General features: G+C 30.5%; 3 protein-coding genes across 4 annotated transcripts in view; 2 read left to right on the top strand and 1 right to left on the bottom strand.

Moving 5' to 3' along the window:
- LOC130451534 (zinc finger FYVE domain-containing protein 26 homolog) overlaps positions 1–3,596 on the top strand; it is a 30,244-nt gene extending 26,648 nt beyond the window's left edge. Inside the window, exons 13-14 of one of the 2 annotated variants that reach the window (XM_056790610.1) lie at positions 1,305–1,551; positions 1,613–3,596. In XM_056790610.1, the coding sequence (XP_056646588.1) occupies positions 1,305–1,551; positions 1,613–1,804 (439 nt within the window). In that variant the 3' untranslated portion in view covers positions 1,805–3,596. The remainder of the gene's footprint in view (positions 1–1,304; positions 1,552–1,612) is intronic. The other variant, XM_056790611.1, reaches the window with a different exon arrangement.
- A 1,976-nt stretch (positions 3,597–5,572) lies between these two features.
- LOC130451533 (uncharacterized protein C14orf119) lies at positions 5,573–6,820 on the bottom strand. Its single transcript, XM_056790609.1, has 3 exons — positions 6,613–6,820; positions 6,229–6,463; positions 5,573–6,172 (listed from the first exon to the last, which is right to left on the bottom strand). Exons 2-3 carry the CDS (start codon positions 6,421–6,423, stop codon positions 5,996–5,998), a joined length of 372 nt encoding a protein of 123 aa, XP_056646587.1. The 5' UTR covers positions 6,424–6,463; positions 6,613–6,820; the 3' UTR covers positions 5,573–5,995.
- Positions 6,821–7,016: 196 nt separating this feature from the next.
- LOC130451532 (uncharacterized) lies at positions 7,017–12,907 on the top strand. Its single transcript, XM_056790608.1, has 2 exons — positions 7,017–7,144; positions 7,253–12,907. The coding sequence occupies exon 2, from the start codon at positions 7,260–7,262 to the stop codon at positions 7,563–7,565; it is 306 nt and encodes a 101-aa protein (XP_056646586.1). The 5' UTR covers positions 7,017–7,144; positions 7,253–7,259; the 3' UTR covers positions 7,566–12,907.
- The last annotated feature ends 10,239 nt before the right edge of the window (positions 12,908–23,146 follow it).

Raw genomic sequence — 23,146 nt, 5'->3', positions numbered from 1 at the left:
AACTCTGGGACGAAAAAACCGAAGACAAACCTGGAAAAAAGCAAAAAAGTTGTGTTGAATGTAAAACATTTGTTGATTTAGAGCGTTCAATTATTACTTGTGATACATGTTTCTCATGTCATGAATGAACAATAAAAAATTTAAAATATCTGCTCAGCATATTTACTTATTTATTTCCACATTCTACATCCTAAAGCTATGGTTTTTGCTTCTTTCTTATCAAACACTACTTTCATAAAATAAGAACGTAAGAAAATTCGGCCAGATAGCATTTACATGACATATTAGTATACGAAATTCGGCCAGATAGCACTTATATGACATATTAATGTAGTAAATTCGGCCAAAGAAATTTGGGATGTAATATTTGTGCACTTAAACCCGGTCAGATTTTAGGGTGCTATTTTAAAACAAAAAAAAACTGAACTGGATATAAAAATATTTCAATTCAGTATATAACTAAGGATATATGGGAGGAGAATAATTAGGAAAATCCATGGACCGGTTAAAGTTTGAAATAATGAGTAGATGTCTTATGAAGTATGAAATTAAGAATATATTAGAAAATGAGGATGTTGTAAATATAATTAAAGTAAAAAGAATACAATGGTACGGACACAATAAAAGAATGGAAAAACTGTAGGATATGTAACTGAAACAAACAGATGCAGGACAGAAAGAAATGGAGAACAATAGTCGAAGCTTCAAAAATATGTGATAAACTGTAATTAAGTAGGGATAAAATATAGGCAGACCACCCAAAAAATACAGGATCAGAAGAGCTCAATTTGCGCGGCTTCAATTCTCAATAGAATGTATAGCCGTGTATATACAACTGTCAGATTATATATGTAAACTTATATTTTCAAAAATTTATACAAATAAAACAAAATTAGGAAATTTTAAAAATAATTAAAGAAATATTAACTAAAAACTAAACATTGTAAAGTACATGACAGATTATTTACACAGCACAAAACCAAGCAGCCGATTTTATTAACTGTAACCTAGCCTGTGACAATTTTTGGCCGAATTTACTAGTGAATTTAAAACGACTTCTGTGAAACTGTACAACAGGTAATTAATTTGGCCGAATTTACATCCTCCGACCGGGCATTAACTCCCTGTACATTCATTTATGTGTGTTATATCATTTGAAACTATTTTTGTTTCAACATTATTCATCATAATAATTACATGTTTAATTGTCCCTACTTACAGTGATTTATATAAATATCTTTTTGGAATTATATTGGTACTGTGAAATCTTATATTTGAGCACTGAAGGGTTTGTTTTATTTTAGATTAATCCAAGATTTCTCCTTGAAACCTGCGAAAATATATTGCGAAGCCTGTAAACAATTAGTGAAAGAACAAAAATATTCCAGTATAGCTGAGTTGGTGAATTGTATCAAAGAGAGCAATGATATCTCAATCGTAGATACTTGTGATGAAATGTTGCATCTTGCAGTGGTAACTTCAGTAAAAGCCAATGTCCCTGGTGCCAAAGTAGAGAACTTGATCAAGTTGATATTTCATAAGGCGACTAAGGTTTGTATATAGGATGGTTTTACTTTGTTAGTTATAATTATTTTATATTGCTTTTTTTTAGATTGCTGCATATATAGATGTTGGACATTTAAAAACAGCGTACTTTTTAGCTGTTAAATATAAACGTATGTCAGATGTACGGAGGATATCGAGAGAAGCTGAACTACTCAATCAACCAGCTATAAAAGCTCTATGCCAAAAAGTTCTACAAAATTATGCTCAGTCCCCCTCTCGTTCCCCCAAAGAATCCTAAAATTTTTAGTATTTATTTATGTTTTTTTTTCTATTTATTCAACGATTTATAATAAGATTATAATTATATTCTTAATACAGAATGAAAACATGTACCATTTACATACCAAAATCAAATTTATTATATATTTTAATTATTTCTGTTTATTCGTAAGACTTATATTTGTTGCTATAATTTCAGAACTGGGAATCAATTTGCTTTAAAAAAAATATATCTACCGGGTGTCCAATAACTATGGGGACTAGATGTGATTTTATGTGTTTCTAATCCAATTCATTTTAGCAAATCTTCCATCTTAAGTGACCTAAAAACCGCACATAAAAACTTGGTACATTTTATAATCCTACAGTTATAGTTTGTATATTAATAACCCGCGTTTTGTTGCAAAATAGAAGATGTTTTGTACAGGAGTCTACATTTCATTGTTTTGCTTCCAAAATATGTAAACTCTCCCCAAAACAGGCAATTCCCACAAATTAGTACTACTTCTCCAAAGTACTTAAGCCTTTTGCTGAAGTGAGCAGGATATTTACAGAGTAGACGCTCTGCTTTTTCCATGGCTTGTTTGCAAAATCTTCAGGTGTCATCCTCTTCCAAGCCTGTCGTCTTTAGATGATGTTTGATGAAGCAGTGAGAAGACCGCCAACTAGTTTAATGTTGTTTCTGGTCTCACGAGAACTGCCTCAGACTTCTTAACTAATATGATTATGAATGTTTTGGATTGGGTTAGAACTGGAATTCAGTTCGTTGTTGATATGACACCTCATAAGGTTACTGTAAGGCTCTGGTCCTAAGTATGGAGTTTTTGCCTCTTTTTTGACAAGGCTGTCAGCTTTCTCCTTGCCTGGTATCCCCAGTGGCCTAGTAACTACATACTTTGTTGCTAGCTGGTTCTTTTAGAGTTAGTTTGCACTCCCACATTTGCTTGGACGTTCACTATATATTATTCAGTGACCTTAAGGCAGTTTGGTTTTCTAGGGAAGTTTATTGCTAGCAATTCTGCCTGAAAAGCAGTGAGTGCTTTTCTTGATGGTATGAAGAGCTCGCATTCTGATACAAAAAAGCCTAATCCAGCTTCTTACTCCCACTTTTAACTATCTGTATAACAGAAAGATGTGTTTTGACCCATGCTTACGATCATTGAATGGGATATCTGTGTCTGTAATACTGTACATTAGGTCCATTGATTTGTTACTGCTTTCTAGCTTTATTAGTTTTAGAATCCTTAGTGACGTATCAGATTTCCTGGCTTTAGTTTTACTGCCTTGATTAGCCTTGGGAGCCGCTAAATCCCTCTTAAATTAGGGTAGATGGACATGTAATCACATCTAGTACCAGTACTTTTAAGTTTAGCAGGAGAATTGTCGAAATACTAGTGTAATATTTTAGTTTCTTGTTGATCTCAAATGAGACTTTACTTCCATAATTTCCTGGAAACTTATACACTCCATTCTATTTCTTTCTCTACATCTTTTTTTGTCATCTTGATTAATTCATTGAGTTCCTCGTTTTTCACTATTTCATCTTATAGGTTATGTTCCTTTTCCCTTTCAATTATGTTTTATTTTCGTTTGTGGTTTTTTCTAATTTCACTTTCAATATTTAATTTAACTAAGCCTAGTGTTAAAGTTCTTATGTAATCCTAATTTTGAAATTACCGCAACATATTTCCTTCGTGAAATTTAGAAAATGTAGCTGTGACTTGGGCTGTGATAATCCGTCTATATATACTGAAATTAAATTTTAACTATGTAATTTTATCTATTAAAACAAATTATTTCAACAACTAAAATTGTTTTATTTTAATATAATACATAAAATAAACTTTTTTAATGTTAAGAAGACAATTATTGTCGCTTTAATTACTTAACCTTATTTTTGATTTATTATTTACCTAAACTATTGGAAGGCAATAATAGAATATTAAATAACGAAGATTCTGTGTGGAGATCTAATTGCCACTAACAATGGTTTATATTTTAACAGTTTTTTGAATTGCACTGTGTGTTAAACCAAGTTTAAAAGTCTTTAAACGGAATCGAGGGCTTAAATTGATTTAATCTTTAGTTAACCTATAAATTAGGTAATTTTGTGTTGACAAACCACAGAAGAAACAATAATTATTGCTATAAGTATTACACAATATTATTGTCTCTACTCTCATAAGTAACAAGATATTTTTTTTGGTTTACTGTGTTAAAGGTATTCAAGAAATGTAAACAGTAAACGTTGCAGAAGACATATATGAAGATGGTCTTCATTTCTGGAGATTGTAGATATGAGATTTCTCAAGAGAGTATAACATTTTAGAAATATACTTTTACTTTTTTTATAAGGTTTAGACCTGAAAATTCAACAGTTATTAACATTTTGGAGCAAATTGAGTATAGTCTCATATCCATTTCACTCATTCCAGTAGCCATAGATTAACATTTTTTATTATATTTCAATATATGTTGCTTTCGCTGTAATGTCTGATAAGGTACCTAAATACAGAAATAGACAGGACATTCGCAGGCTAGATGCTCTGTTTTCTCTCGATGGCTTACTCGCAAAATTTGCAGTTATTGTCTCTACCATGCCTTTTGTTTTAAGGTGGTATTTGATCTATCAAAAGACCGACCACTGGTTTGATGTCGTTTCTGGTGATTACGAAAAATTCCCCAGCCTTTTTAGTTGATTTGATTGGACCTTAGGTTTGAGGTTTCTCTAGTAACATGCTTAGTGCATAATTGATGTGGCATCTCATGAGGCCACAATAAGACTCTGGTCATAAGTATGGAGTAGTTGCCTCTTTTATAGCAAGTCTGCTTTCTCATTGTATGGTATACCACAGTGAACTAGTAGCCCAATTAGGGTTACTTTGTTTTTGTAAGCTAGTACTTTTAGAGTTTATTTGTACTTTCACACTAGCTTATCTGTGCACTTAATAGCTTTTAGTATCTTCAAAACCACTTGGCTATCTGAGAAAATGTGAATGCATTTTCTATATATCCAAACACTCCTGAGCACATTTGTTTATTGCGAACAACTCTACCTGAAAATGGTGAGTGATGTTTCTGGTGTTATGAAGAGCTTGCATCTTGGTTCACAAACATTTAATCCATCTTCTCGGACTAACTTCGAAAACTCTGGCGGTCGTTTATTATCATTTCCAATGGGATATCTATGTCCATCTGGTCTATTTGTACAATTGATATCAAATGGATGTAACTCACTACATATAAAGTGTAAATGTACATTTATGTTACCACAACAGCTATCTAAGTAATTTGGAATTTTATACTGATCATACTGTGTCTTCCATAATCGTTGATCCATGCCTGATTTAAAGTCTTTAGTATTCTCGAGTCCATAGATAACTCAGTCTTTTAATTGTAAAAAAAGTTATCAAGTTTTTAAACTATTATTGTTATTCTTTAAATTTGGAATGAAATTTAGTTGTTTTCGATAACCACAGAGGAAGGATTGAGTCCTAAATTCTAATTTCTGTTGGCGATTCATACTATACAATATGGTGCCTTAGGCATGTTTTTATTGTCTTTGGAAACTAAAAGTGGACAGATAATAACTTGGTTATCAATTTTGTAATCTTGATCGATAATGTAAGAGCAAATTGTGTTAATTGAATTATTTACAATGATTTGTCAACGATATGTTTAATTTTGGTAATGTCTTGAATTAATATATAATAGTACACTTCAGATCGAATTTTGTTTACTTTTTCTTAAAATGCACATGAAATATTGGAATGAAAAAAAAACATCATTATAACAAAAAAGTTTAATTATCATATGTCACTGAGACAGACTGAAAAATAGTAGCTACACTGGTTTAGATGAGTTAAAAAAATTATAAATATTTATAAATAACATTATACCTCCATAGAAATACCTTATAAATATTCAAATTATAGCTAATATAAATATCATCTACAAAAATATCACATTAAATACTATTCGCTTATTGTGAGACTTGTTTTAAAGGAATATGTATCAAAAAATCAGGATAAACATAATTATTTGGATCCAGGGATTTGATACAGAGCCAATTAAATATTGCCTACCCTTGATTAATAATTATAAAATCAAAAACAGATTTAAACCTAAAGATAATGAAATCAGTGCAAAAAATATAAATTCAAATCCAATTTATAATGTCAAAAAACATTAGTATCATTCTTGGAAATATTTAGTCTTCCAAAATATCCTCTCCATTAAGTTGATGGTTGGATTCATGAACTACCCCGTTTTGAATTTCTTCATTCAATTTTTCCGCAAAAGCAGTATCTATATCTGAAATTTGCGAGATAAAATTGTGCTTTTGATCTGCAGTCCAATGTATAAACCATTCTTTAAATAATTTTACCTGAAATATAAATTTGATGACTTCTTCATTCAGAAATAAGGAATTAAAGTACTTACTCTGCATTCAAACAAGGACATGGGTTTATCTCTACAATCAACATTTGAAATACTGTTGATGATTCCATTAACATATGCTTTATTTGCATATTTTTCAGCCAAAATCGGCAAAAAATCAGATCTTTGTAGTTCACTCCATTCTTGAAACCACTGCACTAAATATCTGATCTGAGCATCTGCACTCAACATGGTCATTTTGATTACTAATAATTTCAAGTCTCCCTGTTCCACCTTACTAAAATAGAAATATTTGAGTTAAAAAAAGCGGTTGATACAAAAGAGAAAGGTCTCAACATGACTGGCAAAGTCATTGTTGAGTTATTCCAGACCAAACAAGTGACGTGTTTTATTGAAAGTTGTAAAAGTATAAAAATAATTACTTACATTTGTAATGCTTTATACTATTGAACGGGTAGCATGAATTGCTTGTTTATAACATAGATAAACGGTGAAGATAAAATGGTTAAATTTAATTTGTACCAATAAATTTAATTACAAGTTGCTTCCTACCTATTGGTGAACTATAATGAACTCTTGTTGGTGTTTTGAAATGGCGACCTTGACCTCTTAAGCTTGACGTATTTCACCGTTATCCTTTATACATTTTTTAATAGAATTTATAAATAACGACTTCTTAAATATATGTACAGAATGTTTTAAATCATTTATAACAACAATAGCATGAATATAATACATTGTATAAAAAAATTCAAATTAAAACAGTACATAAAGGAACATATTAATTTAAGATGATATTTGAACATACCCACAAATTTATAAAATGACATTGACAATTGGCAGTGACACTGATAAATAACTGTCATCTTAAATTTAAGGTTTTTGTGTTCGTTTTAATGATTTTTTAAATAAAAATTTACATTTCTTCTAATAGTATATACACATAGTTAAACAGCAGGTACTGCTTCTATTTTATTTCAATATCTATTCTAAATTGCCTGGTATTGTAATTAATAACCTAACCTATACATAAATGATGATATAACTAACCTGTTTTTTGTTGTAGAGAAATAATGTCCTTGTCACCCTGGTTAAAATCACCTTTCACTGATTTAACAGGATCTTTGGTAAATCATCAATGGTATGGAGAATGTGCCGACCTCGAATTGAAAGTTTTGGATTGTTTGGAAGCCTATGGTTTAGATAGGGGCTTAAAGAAGTGCGATTTACTCATAGATGATTTTAGAGAATGCTCTTTGAGAACCAAACAATTTAAGAGGATGCAAGCTATGAGAAATGAGAGGCACCGTCAGTATTTTGCTGGTGAAAGAACCAAAGAAGAGAAATATGCCAAAGCACCCACTCCTGATAGCTATTAAACACAATTGTATAAGTGAGGATTCTTGTAGATGATATAGTTCTATTTAAATAAATTCTACTAAAACGTTCTCATTATGTGTATAAAACCACACAAATTCATACATTTAAAAATTTGAATTTGAACTAAACAGGCTGTTTAAAATATTTTGTACAATGGTACAAGGAATGGGGTATGAATAAAAATTATATTTAGATGGGATAATGTATTTAGATTTATTTTGTACAAAATTTCAAATACAATTATTAAAAAGTCACCCAATATTAGTGCATATTGTGTTAGCTGTGCAGAATATATTCATGCATATAATTACTCTGATTAACAATAAAAAATGGACAAGGTACAAAATCTTAATATCTCTAATTCACTTTATAACTATGTAATTTTGAGTAGAAGGCAATATTCAGTGTTACTGTGATGTTATAAAATGCAGTAAAAAACATATTTTATAAGATTTCAAAATAATTCATATCTACAAATTGTTTTTTAATTAGTAAAATGTGTCACTCATCCAAAACCAGCATTTTTCTACAACTTCTACTGCATTTCGAAAAATATATGAATAAAAAACATATTGTATATAGCTAATGCTTGATGTGAACTTGTGTCACCCTTGAATTAATCTAGTAGCAATAATATAAACAACATTGAGACTAAATAAAAGGTTTTATATCCTAATTTTTCTAGCAACAATTACTTATGCTGTGACTATTTTAACTAGTATGTCGTATATCTTCATGTCAAGAGAACAGTGGCGACAAATTTGAACCTGCTTTGGTTTTACATTCTGCTGTTATAGCCACTTTAGTGAGATTGTGTACAAGTTTGAGCTCATTCCGGCTTGGGTACAATCCTACTATGGTAACCTCTTTAAAGTCTATTTATCAAAGTAAACCAAAACATTGGTCCACATCAGAGGCACCATAATATACCACAAATAAAAATCCGCAGGGGAGGTACAGTCGTATCACTGCATTGTTTAAGGTGTAGTACAGGGACGGCATCGTATTATTGTACTTGTCTGTTGCGTAATTTTTTTAAATATGTCTAAAACGGAGACATTAACTATACTCCACACCTGTACTCGCCCTTACAATAATAATTATTACACCCCCCAAAAAGCTGTTTGTTTCTTCGAGTTATTTTTTCACGTCCGTTATTTCAGTCACTTTACCCTTTTATAATCCACCCCAATCACAGCTCTTCAGAGGAAATTTTTCCTATATCAGGGCCATTCCATGTAACCATACCGCATGAAAATGCCCCTATCTCTTTGAAAAGAAACCATCTTCTCTCTTGAATGAATATTTTTGAGAACGATTCTTCGATATCTCAATGGAAAATTGTAAAAAAGTAAGAGTTTTTTGTAGGAAGTACTTCATACTGAAAGAGGTTTCACATTAATCGGCAAAAGTCCCAATTTTTTCGTTACTTAAAGAAATTTGTACAGGAAAGTTCCTATTTATGTATTTGTATTAAAATAAAAGAATAGATGAAAATTAATATATAAATAATAAATTCTACATTTTTCAACATCACAGTAAATTTGTAGTAGGGATGGGATGCATATACAGTAATTGGTAAGTATAGCACGTTCTTTAACGATTATATAAGATTTTCTTAAATTTAAATAATGGTCCATTTTTAGCTTGAGATGTCATTTTAAAATCGCTTAGGGGAAACTAATTTTCATAAAAATATAAAGTAGTTGCCGCATCTATTTTTTAATAAAGCCGGTAGCTTCAGCTTCTAAAAATTGTAAGGAACTTAAAACATCGGTAGAGTTCAAAATCGTTAGCTGGGGTTTGACATAGTTCATTAGAAATCTTAATCACAATTGAAAAGACGGTTTAATTAATTACGTAAACTAGGGTGGTGTAATTATAACAACCAATTGACGCGCTTCAAGATTTTCTTGTTTCAAATTCTCCATTATACTTTAGTTACCTTCAAATATTTATAAATTATTAATTTTCCAACAGAACGATAGATCATATAATTTTTTAAAAGTACAGTAAATACATAACATCTAACATCTATTGAAGGTACAATAAATTTTTGTAGAGAGTATATCCGAAAATTACACATCTAAGTATATATCATTAAGATTAGTATTTATAAGCTCTATACAGATTCACATAACAATTATCATAAGATTTGAAACCGTTTTTAGATAGGTTCATTGTAATCACATTAGTGGCACGAAGTTTCTAGGTAACACACAAAAATTTACTTTTATCATTAATCAGAAAAATATTACTATCTTTGTTAATAGAAAATTACTCAATTCTCCCATAACATCGAATAGTAAGTACCAGTACTTGAACAAAGAAGTCCTCACAAAACTCAATTTTATATTTTTAAAACGAAAACTATCAAAATTTGAACTAAATTTTAAAAAAGATCGTCGATGTTGCAGGTTTTTTGCGATTTCACAGTAACCTTGTAAACCAAATAGCCGATGACAAGCAGTTAATCTAAAGGAAAAATCCATCACATTCTCCGAGGAACCGTTTGTTTGTCGAGCCTTTATTTTCTGCTTCTTCCTTTTGCTTTCCTTATTCTAAACAGTTTACACCACTCTAACTCCAGCTCTGCCTAGGAACCTTACCTATAACAAGGCCGAAGCTAATATAACCCTCACCACACGTAAATAATGTCCCCATTCAAATTACAAATAACCCAAGACCTCTCTCTACTATTAAAATTACGAATTAACAACACAGATAAAAAAATTTGGTTGTAGATTACTTCATTTAATCAGATGATGATGAGAGTCAAAGTCTTAGCTTGGTATTGTGGTATATTTTCTTCAGAATAATCAAATATTATTGACCAGTTAAAAAAAGGATATCATGACAATGAACGATCAAGACATTCAAAAGAGGGTAGTTTTATTAGGAAACTTGAAAAAACTGTGTTATTGGCCAGTTAAACAAAGGATATAATGACAATCAACGATTAGGACATTCAAAAGAAGGGGGATTTTATGAGGAAAATTGAAAAAAGTGTTATTGGCCAGTGAAAAAAAGGATATCATGACGTTCAACGATCAGGACTTTGAGGGGGATTTTATCAAGAAACTTGAATAAAGCGTTTCATTTACCAGTTGAAAAAAGTTGTCATAACGTTCAAAAAAGGGGGTTTTGTAAGAAAACTTGAAAAAAGGCATGAGAATTGTTGTAGAAAACCATAAAACGAAATTGAGAGATATACTAGACATCATTGATGTATTAGGTGGAAGAATTTCTTTCTTTTCAAATAGGTGCAGCATTTTTCACAAGGAAACAAAACCATAACGAATTTATAACTGAAATCATTTTTTGGAGCTGTTTAGGCAGAATTAAAAGGAATTTTTGGATCGATATGTGATCATAGAGTCAACACCACATACCTGAGCGGACTACTTCAGGCTGCAGTTGTTCGAAACGAGCAAAAACGCAACAATCGGCTACCAAGGTTATGGCCTCGAGAGAGCACTATTGAAGCAATTAAAGAAGAAAATCAGAAGGACACAACCTTCTATACAGAAGATACAAATCTCCATCCCTTCTATAAAACCGATTGTCAAATTTGATTAATTTTTTCCATAACTACCATATTCTTCAGATTTGGTCCCCAATAACTACAAGCTGTTTTCAGATCAGGAAAAAAGCTTTAAGAAAAGCAATATGAATTATACAGACTTATTGAATTGTGTTAATATCACTCAAAAAACTATGGTGTCGCAAAACAGACAGTTATATAAAAAATGACGCTTTGAAATGTCTAAGCTAGGAAATTTAACACGACGTTGTATAGAATTTATTAGAAATCCGAAATATTTCCAATTAATATAAATAACTGTGGCGTTACCTAGGTTTCCGGTCGTTACAAATTTACGTAGATAATGTAGTAAACTGTAATATAATAAAATTTTTTGGAAAAAAATTCGTAGTTTACAAATAAAAAAGTTTATTTGATGTTATATAATAAATATAGTAAAGAAGGTTCTTTTCTCTGGGAAAATATTACAAATAGTAACTTTTTAAAAATATTTTTATTCAATCAATTTTGTACTTCAATATATTACAGTTCACTACAAGTCAAGGGAATATTCATGAACACATTAAATTGACAAAATTTTAACATACAAATTTTCAAATACAATTGTTGCAATCTGCTAAAGATCCCAATTTTTTTTGAAATACATTATTTCTGGTCAATTGTGATATGCCTTTCATTCATAATATCAATTATGCACTTGATTTTCAAAGATGCCATTAAAACATTTTGATCGAGGTTAATAGTTTCTATTCGCACCGTATATAAATTAACTCAGATAATTTACTGCACAGATCGATAAAGGTGAAGTAAATGTCACACACTCTTATGGCGATCTGCAAATCCTTGATTGAGGTAGGATTTGGTGACATTATAATTTTGTTAACAGGATTTTGATCCTTGAAAACCAAGTAAATTATCTTCATTTATCCCACGTAACTACAAGTACCGTCGCACTAATGGTCGATTCATAAACTTGACTTCCGTTTGCCGTTTCCGTTCGCGGGTGACGTTTGCCGTTTGACTATTCATAAACTTGGGGTTGCTACCGTTAACCTAAAAATTTTGTTATTCTTTTTGACGTGTTTACTTCTTTTTGTATTTTTGTAATCCGGTATTTAAGGACGATATTATGGAAAATAACTAAGTTTTTTTTATTTGGACAAACGCAAACGGATGTGATTGGCTCTTTTCTATTGCTACGAACAGTCGACGGGAAAAGAAAAATTCGTTTATGTTGGAAGTCACCAACTGCAACTTATGCATTTCAATGTTTTGATTTTGTAACAGCAAACGTTATTGGCAACGGCAAACGGAAAGTCAAGTTTATGAATCGCCTTCGGTTTACCGTTGTCGTTGCCGTTTGCTGTTACAAAATTAATACCATTGAAATGCATAATATTATTCATAGTTGCCGTTTGAGGTCGCTTTGCCGTTGGTGACTTCCAACATAAACGAATTTCATCTTTTCCCGTCGATGGTTCGTAGCTGTAGAAAACAACCAATCACATCCGTTTGCGTTTGTCCAAATAAAAAAAAATCTTCGTTATTTTCGATAATATCGGCCATAAATACTGGATCACAAAAAAAACACAAAAATATCTCGAAAACAAAAAGAAGTAGAATGAAAACATTTTTAGGTTACGGAAGCTACGTCAAGTTTATGAATAGAGTGTAGAATTTTCTACGAATGGCAAACGGAAAGTCAAGTTTATGAATTGGCCTTAATAGTTCAAAAACGTTGAAGAAGGTAATTGAAACGTTCATAAATACATAGGTAGCTTTATTGATTATCTATTGAATACTATCCAGAGTGTAAAGTTGAAACTTCAAAAACCGTGTATTTTTCTCGGTATGTAATAACCGCCAGGGGCGGTTCTCGATTACACTCTTGATATTTATCTCTAAAAGTACAAATTTATACAATTGGTAAGTGAAAAAAAAAGTTATTGATTCAATTATGGGGTTATTGACGAGTCTCAAAGCATATTTTCGGAATCAGTAATTCAAAGAAATTAGATCCACAATGATGAAAAACATATTGTTCTATTCTAAAACAATATAATCAATGGTTTTGCAAATTTGGTTTCTTCATGCATTTGGATGCTAGAAACCCTGGTGCGACCCCTGGTAATTATACATGATGTATCAACTAAAGGCTGCTTGACAAGGACTAAGACATAGTGAAGATATTGAATTATTTTGACAATAAGCAAGCTTTTCGCATTGTATCATGTCTCTCATTGACTGAAATTTGAAGTTTTTCTACGGTATGTAGCTACCAACCTTCTAAATGTGGAAATAAATAAATATTAGAAACTAAAATTACGAAACAACAACGTATTATATTTAATCAAATTTCTCCCTAAAATTGCGAGTGTCTGCATGAATGAATCCTGCTAAGCTTATTTTGTGCAGCAGTAAAAACATTATTCTCTGATTGTTCGTATCACAACCCCGATTTATCCCAACTTGTGAGCGTTTTCTATGATTGCTTTTTGTATAATTACCAATTACCTAGGTAAATTTAACCTTGTTGTTGAAGTTTTTAATTGAAGTATTGAATGACGAATGTAACACGTTATTTGACATTACGCAATGCTCTTGCCAAAATCTGCGGCTTACTTTTCGCTTAGTACTTTATACATATTTTGGCATTTAAAAAAATTCCCAAATGATTGGTAGTAACAAAAATAAGAAGGTTGCTAGATTTACCACAGAAGAAAAAACGGTCAAATTTAGAAAAGTACTTCAATAGATCAGCTGATATGACTGACATTTGGTTGATTGGTAGCCAAATGCAATAAAAATGACGATTAAATGGCAATTGCAAAATATTGCATGTTATTTTGTTCTATATCAAACGGTTGCAATGGAACGAACCTTGATTAAGGTCAAATATGATTCTTACGTTGCACTACACGTTGTCTTGTTCCTTAACGATCAGTCTAAGTGAACGATCTAGACAATAAATATGACACTATGTAGTTGCGTGGTTGTAATAGAATAATTTTCCAGCTTTTTGGGATTTTTTGATTACATTATAGGAATACAATTTATTTTAATCACAATATTTTTAAACATGATAAATATCAAATATCTTCAAAAATCTTTTCCAATTTCCTAAAACGATAATGATTTATCAAGCAAGTGTATATTCAAACGTTTAAAAAAAATAGCTCAAATATTGACCCACAATAAAAATAAGACAAAAATACAATAACGTCTTATTTCGATCAATTTTTGAACTTTTATCGAACACTTTATCTCACAGAGCTAATCCTATCAGTCACTTTATTTTCATTTTAAAACAACATTTTCGAACCGTTCATTTGTAGACATAAGTATATTTACAATAGTTAATATATAAGAAAAACATCTCTATGGCAAATATATTTTAAGATATAAAATTATATATAAATTTTATATCTTAAACACTAATAAAATGGCCCATCCCTATCTACAGTAAAATTTAATATTAAATAAGTTTATAATTAATTTGTGCTTGGTATACATTTTTAAATTTGGCAAAACTTCCTTTTTAATTATGTTTCACACATATTTGTTCTATTTACAGCTTGAAACTGATCCTATCAAATGTAAAAATGAGATTAGATTAAAAATATTTCATAATGAATACGGAAATAATATATAATAATCCCAATAGAGTTTAACGAATTTGCTTTCCCAAAATCCATATTTTCTTATCAACGTCTCTGCTTTCAAGATAACATAATAGAAAAAAAAACATTAAAAACATGCTTTGTACCAATCACATACAAGTTTTCAATAAAGTACACCTCATTATGTATTGCAAAATTTAAGGATAAATTTTCAGGCTACGTCAGATCAGATGGAATCCTTCCAGTCATGGGATAAGTGCAGTAGTAGCAAAATATGCGAAGATAATTTATATTAAGCCCCACAAGAGAAAGGAGACATGACTCTCAATGAGTTTTTTGTTGTGGTAGACCATGCAGGGGTCTTGCTGAAAACAAAGGGCTCATTCACGCCAAATCCAGTGCAGCTCCGGACTCACTACACCTCTAGATACGTGCATTAGTAAACAAGAGAATTAATTCAAATTTCATGATACTATTTCCCTTTGTTTTTATTTGAATAAATTGAAAAGTAATTAAATACAATTCTGGTATTTTCGTCGATTTACAAAAATTCATATATCTTTATGTCCTGATCTCACACGTACATTGTTTGAGTGTAACCTGTAGTCCCTAAAAAAATTTACGGATGGTTTTACAGTTTTTCTAATTGAAATTTTTTGAAAAATAATAGTATTTCATGAACATTATTGGAAGGTGTAGAATTGTTTGGTATCTGAAAGACAGTCCTATGAATTTCGACTGGCAAATTTCGTTTCTTGTATTAGTTGAGTTTTGATTTGTTTCCATTTTTATAGTTCACATTAACACTTTGTAAACCCCATTTAGACACTTATAGAATAAATTTCAAAGCTGTATGAAGTGTTAGTTGAAACAATATATTCTATATCCATTTTTTTGGTAAAAAAATGAGGTATCCATTATACTTAATTTATATATATTAAGGGTCAGTATTATAAAAGTTTATTTCGACCGGATCTTATTCAACCACCGGTCGAAACTCCAGCGATGGTTAATACATAACATCGGTTCGGTATTATAACTAGGGGTGGGCAAAATAATCGGGTGATCGATTAATCGATATATATTTTTAAAAATAATCGGTAATCGATTAATCGAAAATAATCAAATAATCGAAAAATATCGATTAATGGATGTGGACAACATCCTGTGAGAATTTGGTTTTATAAAATATAATGTTTCTTGCCTATTTTCATTCTCAAAAATGCGTAATGGTTTTGGTACAGTTTAATTGAATTTAAAAGAGAGTTTTTAAGTGGCTTTATTACAAAGTAAAAGACTGAAATAGTTATTTGTATGCTTAGGCCGCGAAATACCTTTTTAACGTACCGAAAGAACAGTTATCGCCGAGCCGCTTGCGGCCGAGGCAAGATAATCATGAGGTCGGTAAAAAGCATCGCGGCTATGGCATATACACTATTTTTCGTACAATCGTTAAAATAATCAAATAATATAATAATCAATTTAACGACTAAAAAATTTATTTTCTGAATAATTTTCAACATCATTCAATATCAGAATCTTACTTCCAAATATCTTCTGTAGGTTCATTATTTGGTTTGTTTTTATTGGGAATCAAACCATAATGTCTTCTGTATGTTCCTAGTGGTATACTTGCTCTTTATCTTGTTTTTTGTAGGAATCAAACCACAATCGTTCTTTTGTAGCTTTATTTCCGATTTTCGAATAATCGAAAATTGATTATTTCCGATAAATCGATTATTTTTGATTATTTTCGATTAATCGAAAATAATTGATTATTTTATATAATCGATTATATTTTTTGATAACTGCTCAGCCCTAATTATAAGGCATTTGCAACCATCCGTTGGCCAACCGGAAAAAATTATGTTGGCAGCACTGAGAGTTTAACTTTAACCAATCAGATCCAAGTGAACTGACATTTGCCGGGGAGAGTGGTAGTTAAAGGTCGAAATATAGTTTTGTTTGAAGTTTCCACGTATAGTTTCAATATTATATAAATTTAGAAAGAAGAATTGCAAAAAAAAGATTAATCAGAGAATCAGATGAATCATCATTATTAATATCTTTCAAAAGTAGCCTGTTTCGTAAAATTTCGGAAGAAGAAGTCAAGTTAATTAAACGCAAGCCAAAATAAACGAAAATTGAGGTTAGAAAGTACGTTTCAATGCTCGAAAACCATTATTGTTGGGACATCTGGTACAGTAATATTAAAATCAAGCTTCATAAAAATATGTAATATATAAATATTAGTTTTTCGTCATAAACATTTTGTATAACAGATTATTAATATATTTTTGACTGAAGCTTATCAAGTTTAATTCTATAAATTCCTTTGAAATTTAGTGGTACTACTCTTAGGTGAGCCTATAAGTTGGCCACAATAATTTTATTTGATCATGACAATTTGGAAAGTATGTTTTCACAGAAGTCGCAATCAGGATTCTGCGCGTTGTGAAATTTCCTGATTGAGAACGTACACACAGGTTTTACTCATGTTTTTTTAACCATCAAATATCTTTTTGGGTAATTGTATGTACAGTAGAAATAATTGAGGATTCAAAATTCATATTCTCATTTATTTGTAATGAACTTTCGATAAATATCACACAATTCTTGAATGATCGATTTTATTGACTCAAAATCCGATATGTCCTGGGAAAGACTTACCCGAAAAACCACGCTAATTTTGAAATAGTACCTCAATTAAAGAGAAAGAAATATATAGAGTCACAGCACAGCTAAAGTACAGCTAAAATAAAATTCCTGTCCATAAGTCAATACGAAATCACATTGACGTTTCGTACCTATCACATAACTGTCAGAAAGATACATGCGCATTAACGTAAACTATCAGTAACTCTGATATTGTGAGAACAAACCTCATATCTTATTATCAATTATCATATTAAAAATATAATATTCCAAATGTTATATTATTTCGATTAAAATGAAATTCATTTAAATTCAATTATACAAGGTGGATAAGAGTTATATACATTAACTTATAGAACTTATTATAAAATCTTTCAAACGATTTTCATCATATTTAGGAAGTTATTATAAAACATACAGGTAATTAATTTCATATTACCATCTCCCCCACCCTATATGAACATTTTCATTTATTTATATTGGGTAGATAGTGACACTGTTATTTTTTCGTAAGTATGAAAAAGTGAGGTAATAAAGAGAAGTAGAAAAGAAAAAAATATCTAAATATCGATATGTTTCCAAGAAATAATCGATAAATATCGCCAATAGTTTCAATTTGAAAATATCGATATCCAGATTAATGTCAATACAAGTAGCAGCAAAACTTGTGTATAATTTTGTATAGACATGAAAATCTCAATACAAATAGAGCAGATGTTGCAAGTTCTGGTAGTGCCTAGAGTAAACGTGAAAAATATCGATACTTTTTACCCTGCATATAAAAAAGTCATAGTATTCTAATATCTCATTCTCCTTACAAAAGAAAATATATCGAAATATGTATTTTTAGTTCTAATAATTAATGTACATAATTCTGTGACATCTTGTATATAAAAGACAACATTGTAGTGGTTATAGGTGTGATTTGTCCTGACCTTTTTTTGCGCCATTACCGTATTTTGTGCTTTTTTTATCATTTCAAATTCGATCTACTATCACAATCAATTTCAAATTGATTCAGTTTCAAGGCTCTAAAACCAAAACTATATTCGTCATTTTTAAATTCACAAAATATAGAGAAAACTAATTATATAGAACGATTAGGTTCCATGGAATGATAAATGACATTGAATTAACAATTACGATGGAAAGACAAATAACATGGAATTAAAAATGCAATGGAATGACAAATGACATGGAATTGAAAATGCAATGGAATGACATGGAATTAAAAATACAATGGAATGACAAATGACATGGAATTAGAAATGCGATGTAATGACAAATGACATGGAATGGCAAATAAGATTGATTGACAAATGACATGGAATGAAAATAGATCAAGTTGGATTTAATAAATATAACGCACTTTTTGTATAATTAGTAATTGAGTATTTTATCATTTAATTGTTTTAGTAAAGTTCGAAACCGGCTTCTAATTTGATTTATATCTTATTGTGTTATTAGAGCTCTGAAGCTTTATAAATAAACCTATTCCCTACCCATTTACTACAATCCGCATTCTCTCATAGTTTTAAACCGGAGTAACAACTAAACTACACATTATATTAATATGGACGGGTTACATGATCCGACAAACAAAATGGCGATGTCTATCATTAGTTTTCGTCTTAAACTTTCTCTTGTTGAATTGAAAACCAATAATTTGATCCTTAAAGCCGAATATGAGGTTTGGAGGACCAGACAGTGAATATTGATCTATTGTTAGTATAAATATCGCCATCAATTCCATCTTATAAGTTTTTCTTTTGCCAATTTATATTCATTTGTCACCGATTGATATTAATTTAATGTAAAATTTTCGTGAATACTGTGCAAGTGGAGGAAAAATTCAACTTTCTATTGATTTATTGTATAAAAAATTGATAATTCATCGATGATAAATAAAAAAAGTTACCCCGATTTTGGAATATTTCAACAATATTTTAATAAAAATTACGTATTATAAATATTATAAATAAATTGGTGTATGCTTAAAAACCAGGAACATATTAAAATCCGTTCCATTTTTTAATTTCTGCCCTTTATAATACATTCGTGCGATTGTGAATTTTTCTAAACATTTTGATTTAGTAAAATTCAAACACAACTTGAATTCGGTCCACGTTATCAATTATTTTAGTTGAAATCGTTCTTACATTAATAACAAGAGGGTTAACCGCAAATAATTCCAGAGATTATGAGAAGGGAAGAATTTGTATCATTTACCATTAACTAAAAATTGTTACCAAAGTAAGAACAAATTACAATTTTTGCAAATATAGGAGAATATAATAGATATCATATATATATATATATATATATATATATATATATATATATATATATATATATATATATATATATATATATATATATATATATGTAATGTATGTTGTTCAAGATGATTCATAACTACTGGAACATGAGTTATTTGGACCAATACATATGGATATGATCATATAAGGCTATATGTCTTATACCTACAGAAGGACCAAAAAACGTCAGCTGTAAATTATTAACAACAGTTGTCTTAGTACCTAGGTCAGGCTTCAAATATTTCTCTTACGCATGAAATTATTTAAAATCTCTTCTGTTATACTTACTGAAGAATTTCAGACCTGCTGTGCATTTCGGATTAGTGCTTAAGGCTGCTTGACATGATGCAAGACAACGTGGAATTAATTGGAAGACACAATATTTCTTGATCGAAAGCATACGCCGATGAAGTTCACCTAAAGGCCTCTAGACATGATGAGATATAACGTGTAATGCATGGCGCAATATTTCTTGATAAAAAGCATGAGCAGATGAAGATCAGCTAAAGGCCGTTTGACATGATGCAATACAACGTGCAATCAATACAAGATGCAATATTTCTCAAAAGCATTCGCAGATGAAGTTAAACTGTTGAATGTTTCATGCAATATCTCGCATTTGCAGCATTATCGGTTTGGTGTCACTTTTATTGCGTGCAAGCTGCAATTCTAGTGAGAAATCTAGTTACTTTTGGCTTAACAACTAACCTGTCTATCACAGTCCAAAACCAAGGCAGCAGTAGATGTAATTATTGCCAGCGATTCACTGATCCCTTATTCATTTCTTTACTTACCTAGTTTTGTTATTCTTATTTTTAAACCGGTCACAAGATATGTTTGTTTGCTTTTACTGATAAAATTTTGTTAGTGGCAGCCATAATGTAATGGAAAGATACTTGTATGATGTCAACTATTATTTATCGAATAACCAAAAATTCGATTTCTTCACCTTCGAATAAATCTATTAATTTAAATTAAGTTATTAGGTAATCACAACTGTCAATTTAAGAGTTTAGAAGAAACCTAACCCAAAGTATTATACATCAGAAGTGGTTAGTTCATTTTTCCAAATATTCGTTAAACAAATAATTAAATATTAAATATGGATGATTGCGAAGATTTGTTTGAAGAGGAATTGATTGAGGAAAATTACAGCAAACGCCAGAACAAAGAGCTTATTTCGTTTGTCATAAAATTGATCATTACAATTTTTGGTCCAATAATAAATTTTATAAACGGTTCCGCTTACAGAAGCCCACCGCTCAGTTTATTTTTCAAGAAAAAACTTTCAAAACTTTTTGACCGTTTGCTTTTTCATTTCGTATCAATTATATTCAATATAAATTATAATTTTTAAACCAACACAACTTTCTCCGACTAGAGACTACTTCAACATTAACCTTACGTCTTCTTCTTTTTCTCTACAGAAACAAGTGCAAATAGAATTAAGCAGAGATCGTTGTCACAAACACAGATCATAGAAAACCGTCAATAGAACAACGTTTTTTCGTTTATTTCTGTCCTTATTCAATACATCGACGATTGCTATATAGGCATCTTTCATGGTGTTATCAACAGTAGACTATTTGTTAAGTACATAATAAAGTGACAAATACTTATTAGTTAGTTTGGATTCAAACTAACTAGGGTAAAGAAACGGTAAACATTTATTCGACAATTAAAAGTTATTTGGATAATAATTATTTGGCACATTATTAGAACGTGAAGAAACCGGCCCTTAATGTCATTATTGTAATAGATATTTAACAGATTATTCTGACCCTTAAATAACATATTAACCATTATTGTATTAGATGCTTGAAATTTCGAATCTTTCCTCTTCTACTTGAATAAATATATAACTGGGAATTATTATTTTTATTTTCTTAGTTTCTATGGTGAGTTTTTGTGTTTTTTCTTTATTTGATTGTTTCGACCGCTGGAAATGCATGGAAATGAGCATGTACTTGAAAATAACCTTGGAACATTCTGGTTCCCCAAGAAATTCCAGAACTTCCTGAGAATTTAAATCAAAATCTGTGACCTTTTCAAGAAAACGCATCGCTAAATTCTAATTACATACATTTGGTTATATAGCCATATTAGAGTCCAAATTCTCTACCACAGCTTATGTTTCAATATCAATGAATCATCCTTATAAAGATTGTCCCACAATGTTTCGACTCGGCAACGTATGAAACACTTCCAAAAATGTAATAGTTTATTAATTAATATTTAATTAATTATTAAAATAAAAAAAAATAAATCGTTTCAGTTGTACCTGAGGACTAATAATTGTAAAAACAAGGAAATTAAAAAATCGAGATTGTGGTATGGCTAAAGCATATTTGTAATACTCCTATATGGACAGTTAGTATGGGAAAAAAACGTCCTTACGTTACGGTGCCGACAATATTCATTTTCTCTCTCGTTCGAGACACTTTATCTATACTGCGCATGTTTGAGAACCTCGGAGGATAGAGAAAGTGTTATCATCCTGTCTTTCTTAGTCGGAACAGCTTCCACTTATAGAATCATTACATATATTGGGTAAAGTAACATTTGCTATCTGTCAAATGTTTATGGCAATTGGATGCATAGCTACATAATAAAATGTTTTTTTGTCAATTGTGAAAAAACAATTGATAATGTAGCCACCTAATTTATGAATTCTAAAATATTCTTGTGCTTTTCAGAACCGTGACATCTCTACTAACTGCAACTGTGATTTCTTAACGGTGATTTTCCACTACTAGTTCCACAATTCTATAAATGTACGTTGTTATTTGTTCTTTAATTCGGAAACATTAACGTTTTCGTGGCTTTACCTAGGCTGTTTCCTCTTACAGTTATGAACGTGTCAATCTTTAAAAATAGGTTTTCACAAAGAATGGAGGTAACTTGGTAATGAAAATATGTCTGAAATATAGTTCTTGAGTGAGGATATTGCAGCGCTACAGTCGTCCTTCATACAAGAGGATCGCACTTTCTATCAAGGTTACTCTAGAGCACCGGTTCCCAAACTGATGGGCATGAAGACGAGTCGGGGGTGTGCGATACTAGTTGAATATTTGAAAAAATCTCACTTAATGAAAAATGTATAAATGTGAGTAAACAATTTACTCAGCAAAAAAAGCGCAAGTATAATGATGATTACAAAAAAATGTTAAACATCCTCATTGTGTCATTTGCTTTGAAGTATTAAGCAATTTCACTTGGTTTAGTTGAAAATGTATATAAATATTATTTTGTAAATAAACCTGTCCTAGTTCTAAGATGATTTTCATCGTGAGTTCAAGAAACTGCGAAATCGGAATTCGATGGAAATGAATAGCATAGAATACAGTAGATACTTTGTGTTGTACATTTAAATAAACCGCGAAAATAGATTAGTTCTGTCACTTACCATCGAGGGCACTGGCACCAAAAATCCGCCATGTTTT

This window comes from Diorhabda sublineata, chromosome X (genome assembly GCF_026230105.1).
Source record: "Diorhabda sublineata isolate icDioSubl1.1 chromosome X, icDioSubl1.1, whole genome shotgun sequence".
In the NCBI taxonomy this organism is placed as follows: domain Eukaryota; kingdom Metazoa; phylum Arthropoda; class Insecta; order Coleoptera; family Chrysomelidae; genus Diorhabda; species Diorhabda sublineata.
This window is presented reverse-complemented; position numbering and strand designations above follow the sequence as displayed.

Coding starts and splice junctions, on each gene's coding strand:
- LOC130451532 (XM_056790608.1), top strand. CDS start 7,260: ATGTCCTTGTCACCCTGGTTAAAATCACCTTTCACTGATTTAACAGGA.
- LOC130451533 (XM_056790609.1), bottom strand. CDS start 6,423: ATGACCATGTTGAGTGCAGATGCTCAGATCAGATATTTAGTGCAGTGG. Junction 6,173..6,228: donor TGTCCTTGTTTGAATGCAGA/GTAAGTACTTTA, acceptor TTTATATTTCAG/GTAAAATTATTTAAAGAATG.